The sequence below is a fragment of the Ovis canadensis genome, chromosome 7 (assembly GCF_042477335.2).
Source record: "Ovis canadensis isolate MfBH-ARS-UI-01 breed Bighorn chromosome 7, ARS-UI_OviCan_v2, whole genome shotgun sequence".
In the NCBI taxonomy this organism is placed as follows: domain Eukaryota; kingdom Metazoa; phylum Chordata; class Mammalia; order Artiodactyla; family Bovidae; genus Ovis; species Ovis canadensis.
This window is the reverse complement of record NC_091251.1, coordinates 71,149,740-71,162,377: the sequence shown is the minus strand read 5'-3', so window position 1 is coordinate 71,162,377 and position 12,638 is coordinate 71,149,740. Positions and strand designations below refer to the sequence as shown.

Here is a 12,638-nt window from a genome sequence, read left to right as displayed (position 1 = left end):
TGTGATTTTAAAATTTCCAACAAATAAAAGTCCAGGACCAGATAGGTTCACAGTCAAATTCTATCAAAGAGTTCAAGAAGAGTTAACATCTATCCTTCTCCAACTATTCCCCAAAATTGCAGAGGATGGAACACTCCCAAGCTCATTCTATGAGGCTACCATCACTCTGATATCAAAACCAGACAAAGATGTCACCAAAAAAAAAAAAATTACAGGCCAACATCACTGATGAACACAGATGCAAAATCCTCAATGAAATATGAGAAAACCCAATCCAACAACACATTAAAAGAAACATACACCATGATCAAGCGTGCTTTACCCCAAGGATGCAAGGATTCTTCAACATGTGTATATCAGTGTGATACATGATGTTAACAAACTGAAGAATAAAAGCCACATGATCACCTCAATAGATGCAGAAAAAGCTTTTGACAAAATTCAATACCTATTTATAGTAAAAACTCTCCAGAAAATGGGCATAGAGGGAACATAACTCAATATAATAAAGGCCATGTATGGAAACCTACAGCAAACATCATTCTCAGTGATGGAAAGCTGCAAGCATTTCCTCTTAGATCAGGAATAAGATACGGATATCCACTCTCACCACTTTTACTCATTCTTCAACAAATAAAAAATTGGAAAAAATATGTAAAACAATGATTTTCATGTGTTGGACAACAGGCAACACTGGACAATAATCCCCGCCCCTCAGCCAAGAGAAGAAAACCTAAAGAAGGAACACTTGTCTGTTTATGTCTCTAAAAAAGAAATTTCAGGCCACAGTGCAAGTGGTGGGAATCCAAACAGAACTGATTAGAAAAATAAAATTTAACATTCAGGTAGGTCAGGGAAAGCTAAAATTTACTGGTCAGCATAACATAGATGAGACAGAAGCACATACAGAGCATTCTGGAGCTCTTCGGAAGGTTATCCTTAAATTTTTGCCTGAGGTTGGTTTTAAAAAAAAACACAGGAAGGAGCAGACAGAACAATGCCTGGGGCTCAGAGGAAGCTCATGTTCCAGACAGCCAGATGGGAAATCTGCAACACACAGAGCATGGAGTAGAATACTAAAGAAGAGAACTGTCTCAGCAGGGGAAGCAAGTTAGGCTAAACAAAAGACTTCTCTGGTTCCACCTAATGAAGCTTAAAATAAAGCCTCAAATAGACCAAAATATTTCTAAGTATTAATAACTAGAGTACATCACAGAAAAAAAAACACTCAAAAATATATAAAGGAATAAAATAAAAACTCACAAAACTACAAAATTTACTTAAGAAGAAACTGATCATTTGATCACTGTATCTATTAGAGAAACTGACCTTTTTTATCTGACCAAAAAAATATGACCACAGAGAACTTTCCAAACCCAGATGGCTTCATTGGGTGAATTCTACCAAATATGTAAAGAAGAATAAATACCAATTTTACACTAACTCTTAGAAAAGAGAAGAAGGGGAAACATCACACTTATTACTAAAATGTGATAGGATAGTACAGAAAAGAAAACAAAATTTTAGCAAACTGAATTCAGTAGTACATTAAAAGGTTAATACATAATTGCCAAATGGGATTTATCCCAGGAATGCAAGGTTGGCTTAATATTTGAAAAATCAATCAATGTAATTCACTATATCAAAAGACTAAAAAAGAAAAACAATATGTTCATCTCAACAAATGCTAAAAAGCATTTGTCAAAATTCTACATATATTTGTTATAAAAAGAACAAGAACAACAAAAACTTCTCAGCAAACTAGGAAGAGAAAGAAACTACCCCAACCTGATAAAAGACATCTATAAAAAACTTCAGCAAAAATTTAACATTTTTCATCTAAGATCAAGAATAAAACAAGGACATCCACTCTTACCACTTTAGTCAACATCTTCTTAAAGATCTTAACTACAGGCAAGTAAAACACATAAAACGCTTATAGATTGAAAAAAAACGCTGTTTATTCTCAGATGACATGAATATCCATGAAGAAAATCTTAAGAAATCTAAGAAGGCTACTAAAAATAATAAGAAAGTTTGGTAAGATTGCAGGATATAAAATCAACACAAAAGTATTTTTCTATCATATTTTCTATATATTATCAATGAAAAATTAGGAACTGAAATTAAAAATACCATATGCAATATTACTTGAGAGATGTGTGCAGCATCTATACAGAAAAAATACCGGAAAATATTGCTGAGGTAAATGAAATAAGTCCTAAATAAATGAAATAGTCTATGTTCATTGAGTGGAAAATCAGTGTTGTTAACATGTCAATGCTTCTTGAGTTGATAGATTTAACCTAGTTTCAATTAAAATTTCAGAGTATATACTTTAAATACTGTAAGTGGTTTAAAATTATACAGAAATGAAAAGACTCTGGATAACCAAAATAATTTTTTTAGAAGAAGAACAAAGGTGGAGAATTTATAATACCTGACTCCAAGACATGTTATAAAACTACATTTATCAAGGTAGTTTAGTATTGGCATCACCGAAACAAAATTTAGAGTACAAGTGTGTATTTAGGCATAGGCCAATACAAGTGTTGTCAAAAGCTTTTTTGACAGAAGTTCCAAGGTAATTTAATGGGCAAAGATAATCTTTTCAACAAATGGTTCTAGAACAATATGCAAAGAAATGATCCTCAATGCTTACTTCACATAATTTTCAAAAATTATTGAAAATGAATTAGAGTCCTCAATGTAAGAGCTACAGTTTTAATCTATAAAATTATATACTATAAAATTTCTAGAAGAAAATATGGGAGAAAATCTTGACTGAAATTAAGCTTCATAAAATACTCTTGAATATGAAACAGAAAGCAAAAACTATATTGGAAAAAATGATAAATTTGATTTCACCATACTATATAATTTTGTCTTTCAAAAGACACTATTATAAAATAAAAAGGGAATCACAGATTATAAAAGAATATTTATAAAATATATATCTGTTAAAGGACTTATATCTAGAATATATAAAGAACTGTTATAACAGAATTAAAAGAACACAAACAACCCAAATAAAAATAGCCAAAAGACTGAAATAAACACTTCAGCAAAGAAGACCTACAGATGGCAAAAAAGCACATGAAAAGAAGCTCATCATAACTAGTTATTAGAGAAATCAAAATAAAACCTAGCTAAATACCAGTATTGGAGAAGGCAATGGCACCCCACTCCTGTACTCTTGCCTGGAAAATCCGTGGACGGAGGAGCCTAGTAGGCTGCAGTCCATGGACTTCACTTTCACTTTTCACTCTCATGCATTGGAGAAGGAAACGGCAACCCACTCCAGTGTTCTTGCCTGGAGAATCCCAGGGACAGGGAAGCCTGGTGGGCTGCCGTCTATGGGGTCACACAGAGTTGGACGACTGAAGTGACTTAGCAGCAGCAGCAGCAGCAAATACCAGTATAACCCACAAGCATGGATAAAATTAAAAGATTATACAAAGTGTTAACAAGGAAGTAGAGTATTAATATAACTTGTATACTAGTAAGAAGTAAAATTTTAGATAAATTTGGCAATTTCTTAAACTGCTGTAATGCACTTCCTATAGTACCCAGACTTCCACTACTAGAGGTTTACTAAAGATAAATGAAATTCTATGTTTACACAAAGACTTGTAATGAATATTAACACCAGCTTTACTTATAATAGCTTTTCTTGGAAACAATGCAGATGTCTACCCACCTGTGAACAGACAAAGAAATTGTGGTATATCCTCACTATGGACTCAGCAAAATACAGGGTAACAAACTATTAACACATGCAACAAGATGAATGAATCTCAAAATAATTATGCAGAGTAGAAAATGCCAACAAAAGATAGCACATGTTCTATGATTTCATTTACATACAATTCTAGAAAATGCAAACTAACCTGTACTGACAAAGCTCACAGGCGTAATTGCCTGGGGATTGAGAAGGAGGGAGGAATTACAAAAAAAGTCTAAGGAACTTTTGGGAATGGTGGATATGTTTCCTATCCTGAAAGTTGTGATAGTCTCATGAGTTTATATATATGTCAAATTGTCAAATTTTATATTCTAAATATGTGTGGTTTATTGTACATCGATTAGATCTCAATAAAGATGAAACAAACCATGTAGTTATTTGGAGCAAAAATCCTAACACTAGATAATGTGAGGCCATTATTTATGTAGATCTTCTAATATATGTGACAACAATAGCACAAAGGACAAAGAGGAGTAGAGTACATGTAATTATCATTCTCCAAGTTCCTACATTTTAGTGAAATAGGATAACATTAAGTAGGATTTCAATAATTTAAGGATGTGGTTGAAGTCATTAAGGCAATCACAATGCAAATAGCCAACAGAGGAATAAAAATGGAACACTAAAAATATTTGATTAACCAAATGAAGATAAAGAAGGGGAACTGAAAAACAAAAAACAGGTGAGATAAAACTGAAAACAAACAGGAACATAGTAAAACAAACCTAACCATAGTTATGCTGAACTGACTCAATAGTTATGTTGAATGTAATGAAGTAATCACTCCACTTAAAAGGAAGAAATTGTAAGACTTAAAGAAACCCCAAGATTCAACTATATCTTATGTATAAGAGGTATACTTTAAACATAAAACACAAAGAAGCTGTAAGTAAAATGATGGGAAAAGAGGCACTATGCAGGCCACAAACAAAAGCAAGCTGAAGTGGCTGTATTAATAACAGACAGAATAGCACTCAGTAGAATTATCATAGATGCAAAGAAATATAATGATTAAAGGGAAAACATAATACATGAATGAATATGTACCAAATAACTTAAAAATGCATAAAGCAAAAATCAACAGAATTAAGGAGAGAAATAGATAATTCTACAATTGTAGTTGGAGATCTTAATATCACCTCTCAGAAATAAACAACAATTAAATAAAATATCATAAAGATACAGAACCAGAGTTGGCAAACTTCTTCTATGAAGGGCCAGATAATCCAATATTTTAGGCTTTGTGGGCTGCATATGACCTCTGTAGTATATTCTTTAATGTTTTGTCATTTTACAACCCTTGAAAATGGAAAAATCATTCTTAGCTCATAGGCCAGATGTGGTCCATAGGCAATAGTTTACTGAACCCTGATATAGAAGATCTAAAGTGAAAAGTGAAAGTGAAGTCGCTCAGTTGTGTCCGGCTCTTTGCGACCCCATGGACTGGAGCCCACCAGGCTCCTCCATCCATGGAATTTTTCAGGCAAGAGTTCTGGAGTGAATTGACATTTCCTTCTCCAGAGCATCTTCCCCACCCAGAGACTGAATCTGGGTCTCCCACATTGCAAGCAGATACTTTTACCATCTGAGCCACGATAAATCACCACGATAAATCACCTTGATCTAATTGAGACAAAATAATTGCAGAATATATATTCTTCTCATGTGCACATGGAATGTTTACCGAGACAGATCATGTAGTGTACTATAGAACAAATCTCAATGCACTACGAAAGACTGCACAGATCACTATTTTTAAAAGTAGAAATCAATATTTTTAAAAGTAGATCAGATCAGTATTTTTTAAAAGTAGAAATCAGTAATTTTAAGATATCCAGAAAAAATCTAAATTTTAGAAAATTGAGTAATATACTTCTAAATAACCCATGGATCAAAATAGAAATTATGCTGGATATTAGAAAATATCCTGAATTAAATGACAATGAAAATATAACATCAAAATTTGCAGAAAGTAGCTGAAACAGTAATTGGGGAAATTTATAGCTTTAAATGCTTATATAAAAAAGGAGAATGATAAAACAAATAGAACAAATTCAAACAACAGGTGGATAAAGGATATATGGGAGTTCCTTACACTATTTTTAACACTTTTATGTAAGTTAAAACTTGAAAAAATTTAAAGTCCCTTAATTTTCTATTTTTACAAGTTATTTTTCACATGTAAGACTAAGAAGCAAAAAGAGATGTTTAACATTGGGTCAAAATAGTAAATTATCTCTCTTCCTATACAAAATAACAAATATGTATGAAGTTCTATAAAAACCAGGGTAACATTAGCAAATAAGAAATTTCACATAACGACTAAAAGACAGAAATCAGACAGAATGGTATCTATAGAGATAAGAGTGGCAAAAAAACAAAGTACTAATCAGAAAAGCAGTAACTAACCAATTAAACAATTTTAGAATAAAAAACTAACTGAAGAGAGAATTTTCAGAGGAGTAGGTTAAGGAGGATAGTCCCTCCTTCCACCAGCCTATATCAAGTAGTAAAACGGAAAGGTATTTCTCTTTATGCTAGGAGTTCTTAACTTTGCCTGCAAATTGAAGTCATCTGAGTACCTTTAAAAAAAATACTGAGTCTGAGATTCTGTTTAGTTGGTCAGTAAAGAGGCCTGAGCACCAGACCAGTGTTTAGTATTGAAATACAGTATAAATTAGAGAGACATGAGCTTGCCTTAAAGTGCTTATTAATATAGAGTAACTAAGAAGTTTGGTCTTGCCTCAGAAATTTGGCAGGTAGAAGAGAATACAGAAATATATCCATGTGAATTGGTATTTCAAGTAGTCTGTAAGTGGATTATCTAAAAAGTGAGCATTTGGAAACAAAATACTGGAATCCAACTATCTCCCTGTAACAAATAAACCACAAGTAGATTAAAGAATTGAACAAAAATGGAAATTAAAAAGTACTAGATAAAAGCAGGTAGATTGTTTTTTCGTGTTAGGTTAAGTAAGTCCTGATAAATATGCCACAAAACTGACACTCTACAAAGGCATTATTTAAATTTACTGAATAAAACATTTTAAGCTTACCTATTGGTAAAACACATTATTAACCAGTTAGCAATACAGCCAAAAAGTAAGAGTATTTGTAGCATTCTTATACCTGAGAAGTTCCCTGAAATTAATATTAAAATCATAATAAGTGCAAATGAGAAAAGGACTTAAGCACATGTAATTTTTATAATGAAAAACTAAAAAGTAAAGCAGTATTCAAATTACTATAATACCCATCTATAAATTAAATGTTATTTTAAGACTCTCACCAGAAAATAATCATTAAAAAATTCTGATAAATGAATAATGATATACTTGATTTTGGCTATTTCAGTAAGCAATATATAATAAATTTACTTACAAGCTGCTATGCGTTCTTGATTTCTAGCAATCATGTCCTTTATAGTTTTTGAAGGCATTTTCCTGCTACCATGAATGGTTGTTGTGGAGAGTTCTTTCAGTTTCCAGTGGGTCCAAAATCCTTTTTGAGGTGGTAAACCTGTTAATACAAAATGTATATTTAACCAAAGAAATTACTATTTTAAAAACATCTTCTATTGAACCCTTTTTTGAGTATACATTTAATTCTCACAACAGTCCTGTGAGAACTGCCAGTCTTAGGTTTCAAATGAAGGAATCTCTACATAGAAATGTTAATGTCTCATCATATGAGACAGTGAATCAGAAAAGAGATAAACATGATATATACCCTTCTAACTGAAAAATACAAGCTAAGTTCATAAACAGACACAAGGGGAGATTAACATTGTGAAAACTTGAAAGGACCTAAATATCCAACAACAGTACATCCCAACAGTGGATCATGAAGTATCCATAAAAAGTTACCTTGTAAGTATTTATTAACATATAAATTTTACCTTATACAGATGTGTGACTGTAGCTTAATTGTTAACATGATTGCCTCTGAGCAGCAATCAATAGATGATTCCATTAAAAATTTTTCCCTCTCTGTATCTATTATTTTCAAAATAATGTTTTTGAATAGATTATAGCACTCTAAAAGTAATAAAAATAAATTCTATTTAAAAAGTTCCACTTTTGTTCCAAAAGTTGTATAGGGTTGGATAATTGATTTAACCACACAAAACATTTATATCCTCAGCAGTAAAAATGAGAACAATATAAATTCCTTAGTATACTTCATATGCTTATTCTGATGGTTAATTGAGTTTGTATATATTAAAGCATTCAGTAACTGGGAAACATGAATATAAAAACAAACATAAAATATAATAAACATATTAACATACATTGACATACTCATAAAATATATCCAATATTTTCCCAGTAGTGAGTATTCAATGAGGATTATTTGTTATATTTTGATATCAAATTGGAATTTTCAAAGAGTTTTAAAATTTGGTCATTGCTTATTTTACATTAGTTGCCACGAGATAAAATATTCAAAATGATTCATTTGAATGTTTCTCAATATTGTCTTGTTTTAAAATATATAGCATATTAGTGGAAAATCTGGAGTATAGAAAGGTCAACAGATCAGGATATTTAAAAGATAGTTTTTTATTGAATGGGGGATCAATGTCAGAGTAGGAAGACATGGAGCTCACTTCTCATAAACACATCCAAAATATATCTACACGTGGAAGACAACTTCAAACAAACAAACAAACAACTAACTGGAAACTAGCAGAATATCTTTTATAAAGCCAAAACTGCAAGAAAGATCTCCATGTAACTGGGCAGAATTGCAGGGGGAGGGGAAGGCGTTAGGGTGGGTCCAGCACCCCTGGAGGGGTATGGAAGAGAAGGTCCACACAGGTGGATCCTTGCCCCGGGGAGCCCCCTTGTCTGCTGGGAAATCCACTGAGACAGATGGAGAGCTGGAGAAGCCTAGACTCTACTTGTGAGGCAGGTGTGTGTGTCGGATTGCTAATAATCAGAGCAGTGAGAGACTTGCACAGATGGCAGCCACCTCATCACACTTCCCAGTCCAAAGGGCAAATGCCCGATTCCCCTCACTCCACACCACAGCCTGGCAGGAGCTCAGGAGAAAGATGCAGTCTCGCTGCTAGAAGTGGGACTGCTGACTTAGCAGTAGCCCTAGTTTTCATTTTTGATGAACCTCCATACTGTTCGCCACAGTAGCTCTACCAATTTACATTCCAACTAACAACAAGGGTTCTCTTTTCTTCACATCCTCATCAATATTTGTTATTTGTAGTCACTTTGAAAATGGCCATTCTACCAGGTGTGAGGTGATATCTCACTGTGGTTTTGACTAGCATTTCCCTGGTGATTAGTGATGCTGAACATCCTTTCCTGTACTTGTTGGACATCAGTATGTCTTCTTTGGAAAAATGTCTTCAGTTCCTCTATTTTTTAATTTTTATTTTTTAAAATTTTACTTTATTTTACTTTACAATACTGTATTGGTTTTGCCATACGTCAACATGTATCCACCACAGGTGTACATGAGTTCCCAATCCTGAACCCTCCTCCCACCTCCCTCCCCATACCATCTCTCTGGGTCATCCCCGTGCACCAGCCCCAAGCATCCTGTATCCTGCATCGAACCTAGACTGGCGATTCATTTCTTACATGATACTATACATGTTTCAATGCCATTCTCCCAAATCATCCCACCCTCTCCCTCTCCCACAGAGTCCAAAAGTCTGTTCTATACATCTGTGTCTCTTTTGCTGTCTCGCATACAGGGTTATCATTACCACCTTTCTAAACTCCATACATATGTGTTAATAGACTGTATTGGTGTTTTTCTTTCTGGGGGGCTTCCCTGGTTGCTCAGAGGTTAAAGCGTCTACCTCCAATGCGGGAGACCTGGGTTCGATCCCTGGGTCGGGAAGATCCCCTGGAGAAGGAAATGGCAACCCACTCCAGTATTCTTGCCTGGAGAATCCCATGGACGGAGAAGCCTTGTAGGTTACAGTCCATGGGGTCGCAAAGAGTCGGACACGACTGAGCAACTTCACCTCACTCTGTATAATCAGCTCCAGTTTCATCTACCTCATTAGAACTGATTCAATCAAAAATGGGCCAAAGAACTAAATAGACATTTTTCCAAAGAAGACATACAGATGGCTAACAAACACATGAAAAGATGCTCAACATCACTCATTATCAGAGAAATGCAAATCAAGACCACAATGAGGTACCATTTCATACCAGTCAGAATGGCTGCGATCCAAAAGTCTACAAGCAATAAATGCTGGAGAGGGTGTGAAGAAAAGGGAACCCTCTTACACTCTTGGTGGGAATGCAAACTAGTACAGCCACTATGGAGAACAGTGTGGAGATTCCTTAAAAAACTGGAACTAGAACTGCCTTATGACCCAGCAATCCCACTGCTGGGCATACACACTGAGGAAACCAGAACTGAAAGAGACACATGTACCCCAATGTTCATCGCAGCACTGTTTATAATAGCCTGGACATGGAAGCAACCTAGATGTCCATCAGCAGATGAATGGATAAGAAAGCTGCGGTACATATACACAATGGAGTATTACTCAGCCATTAAAAACAGTTCCTCTATTTTTAAAATCAGATAGTTTTTTTGTTTGTTTATTTTGCTATTGAAATGAGTTCCTTTTAGCTTTTGGGTATCAATCCCTTATAAGATATGATTTGCACATATATTTAATAAATTCCTTTTTCATTTTGTTGATTTTTTTTTACTGTGCAGAAGCTTTTTAGTTAGATGTAGTTTCACTTACTAATTTTTGCTTTTGTTGCTTGTGCTTTTGATATCATATCCAAAAAATTATTGCCAAGACATATATTAAAGAGCTTTTCCATTATGTTTTCTTCTTAAAAGTTTTATGGTTTCAGTTCTTTCCTCCATTTGAAGTTAATTTTTGTGAGTGATATAGAAAAAGCAAGGGAATTCCAGAAAAACATTTGCTTCATTTTCTACAGTAAAGCCTGACTGTGTGGATTACAACAAACTGGAAAATTGTTAAAGAGATGCAAATACCAGACCACCTTACCTGCCTCTTGAGAAACACGTATATAGGTCAAGAAGCAACAGTCAGAACCAGACAGGGAACAACAGATTGGTTCAAAATTGGGAAAGAAGTATGTCAAGGCTGTATTTTTTCACTCTGCTAATTAAACTTATACACAGAGTGAAAGTGAAGTCACTCAGTCGTGTCCGACTCTTTGCGACCCCATGGACTGTAGCCCACCAGGCTCCTCTGTCCATGGGATTCTCCAGGCAAGAATACTAGAGTGGGTTGCCATTTCCTTCTCCAGGGGATCTTCCCAACCCAGGGATCAAACCCGGGTCTCCCGCATTGCAGGCAGACGCTTTATCCTCTGAGCCACCAGGGAAGCCCTTATACCCAGAGTGCATCATGCAAAATGCCATGCTGGATGAATAGTAAGCTGGAATCAAGAATTGCTGGGAGAAATACCAACAGCCTCATATATGCAGATGCTACCGCTCTAATGGCAAAAAGCAAGGAAGATCTAAAGAGCCTGTTGATGAGGATGAAAGAGGAAAGTGAAAAAGCTGGCTTAAAACTCAACATTAAAAAAACTAAGATCATGGCATCCAGTCCAATCACTTCATGGCAAATAAAAGGGGGAAAAGTGGAAACAGTGACAGATTTTCTCTTCTTGGGTTCCAAAATCACTGCAGATGGTAACTTCAGCCATGAAATTAGAAGACACTTGCTCCTTGGAAGAAAAGCTACTACAAACCTAGACAGCACATTAAAAAGCAGAGATGTCACTTTGCTGACTAAGGTTCATACAGTCAATGCTATGGTTTTTCCAGTAGTCATGTATGAATGTGAGAATTGGACAATAAGAGGCTGAGCAGTGAAGAGTTGATGATTTCGAACTGTGGTGCTTGAGAAGATTCGTGAGAATCCCTTGGACAGCAAGGAGATCAAACTAGTCAATCCTAAGGAAAATCAACCCTGAATATTCATTGGAAGGACTGATGCTAAAGCTCCAATACTTTGGCCACCTGATGGAAAGAGCTAACTCAATGGAAAAGACCCTGATGCTGGAAAGGATTGAGGGCAGGAGGAGAAGCAGGTGACAGAGAATGAGATGGTTGGATGGTATCATTGCTCAATGGATGTGAGTTTGAGCAGACTCTGGGAGATTCTGAAGGACAGGGAGGCCTTGTGTGCTGCAGTCCACTGGGTTGCAAAGAGTCGGACACAACTTAGCAACTGGACAACAATAAGATAGCAGTCAAATTTCATCACTCTACATGAGGTGATTCAGCTTTCCCAGTGCCATGTATTGAAGAGATTATCATATTCCTATTGAGTATTCTTAGCTTCTTTGTCAAATATTAGTTGACTGTGAGGGTTTATTTCTGGGTTCTCACTTTTCTTCCATTGGTCTATGTGGCCTTCTTTGTTTAGTTTCCATGTTTCACTCAAGTTACATATCTGATCATACATGTTATCCATCTTTTCTACTTGAGCACTTACCACATTAATCATAGGTAGTTGAAATTTTCTGTCTAATATTCTAATACCTGTGCCTTATCTGAAACTGGCTCTGATTATTTCTTTGTCTTTGGATAGGAAGTTCTCTTTCTGGGGTGAGTCGCAACTCCACTCCTTCACTAAGGGCAACTGGATTTGCTGCCCTTCCTTCCCGCAACCTCTCTCCCTCCTCCTGCTGTGACTTAAAGCTTGTTGTTGTTAACACAGAGGAGACAGAAGAGAAGGGTCCAGGCAAGGCTTAATGCCTTTTTTGTAGTGGTTTCTCTTATATTCCCCCAGGCTTTCTCAAGACTGTCATACCATCCTCAATTATTACTTATAAAATATCTGGAGAGAAACTTGTAATGTCAACTTCCTCCTTGTTTATGAAGCTTCTAAGTGTCCTATACGGTCACACTAGAC

At 35.2% G+C, this 12,638-nt stretch overlaps 1 protein-coding gene across 4 annotated transcripts in view; it reads right to left on the bottom strand.

The window, feature by feature from the left end:
• Window positions 1–12,638, bottom strand: part of FAM227B (family with sequence similarity 227 member B) — a 213,772-nt gene that overhangs the window by 151,454 nt on the left and 49,680 nt on the right. For all 4 annotated transcript variants that reach the window (XM_069596547.1, XM_069596549.1, XM_069596548.1 and 1 more), the window contains exon 11: window positions 7,127–7,264. In XM_069596547.1, the coding sequence (XP_069452648.1) occupies window positions 7,127–7,264 (138 nt within the window). The remainder of the gene's footprint in view (window positions 1–7,126; window positions 7,265–12,638) is intronic.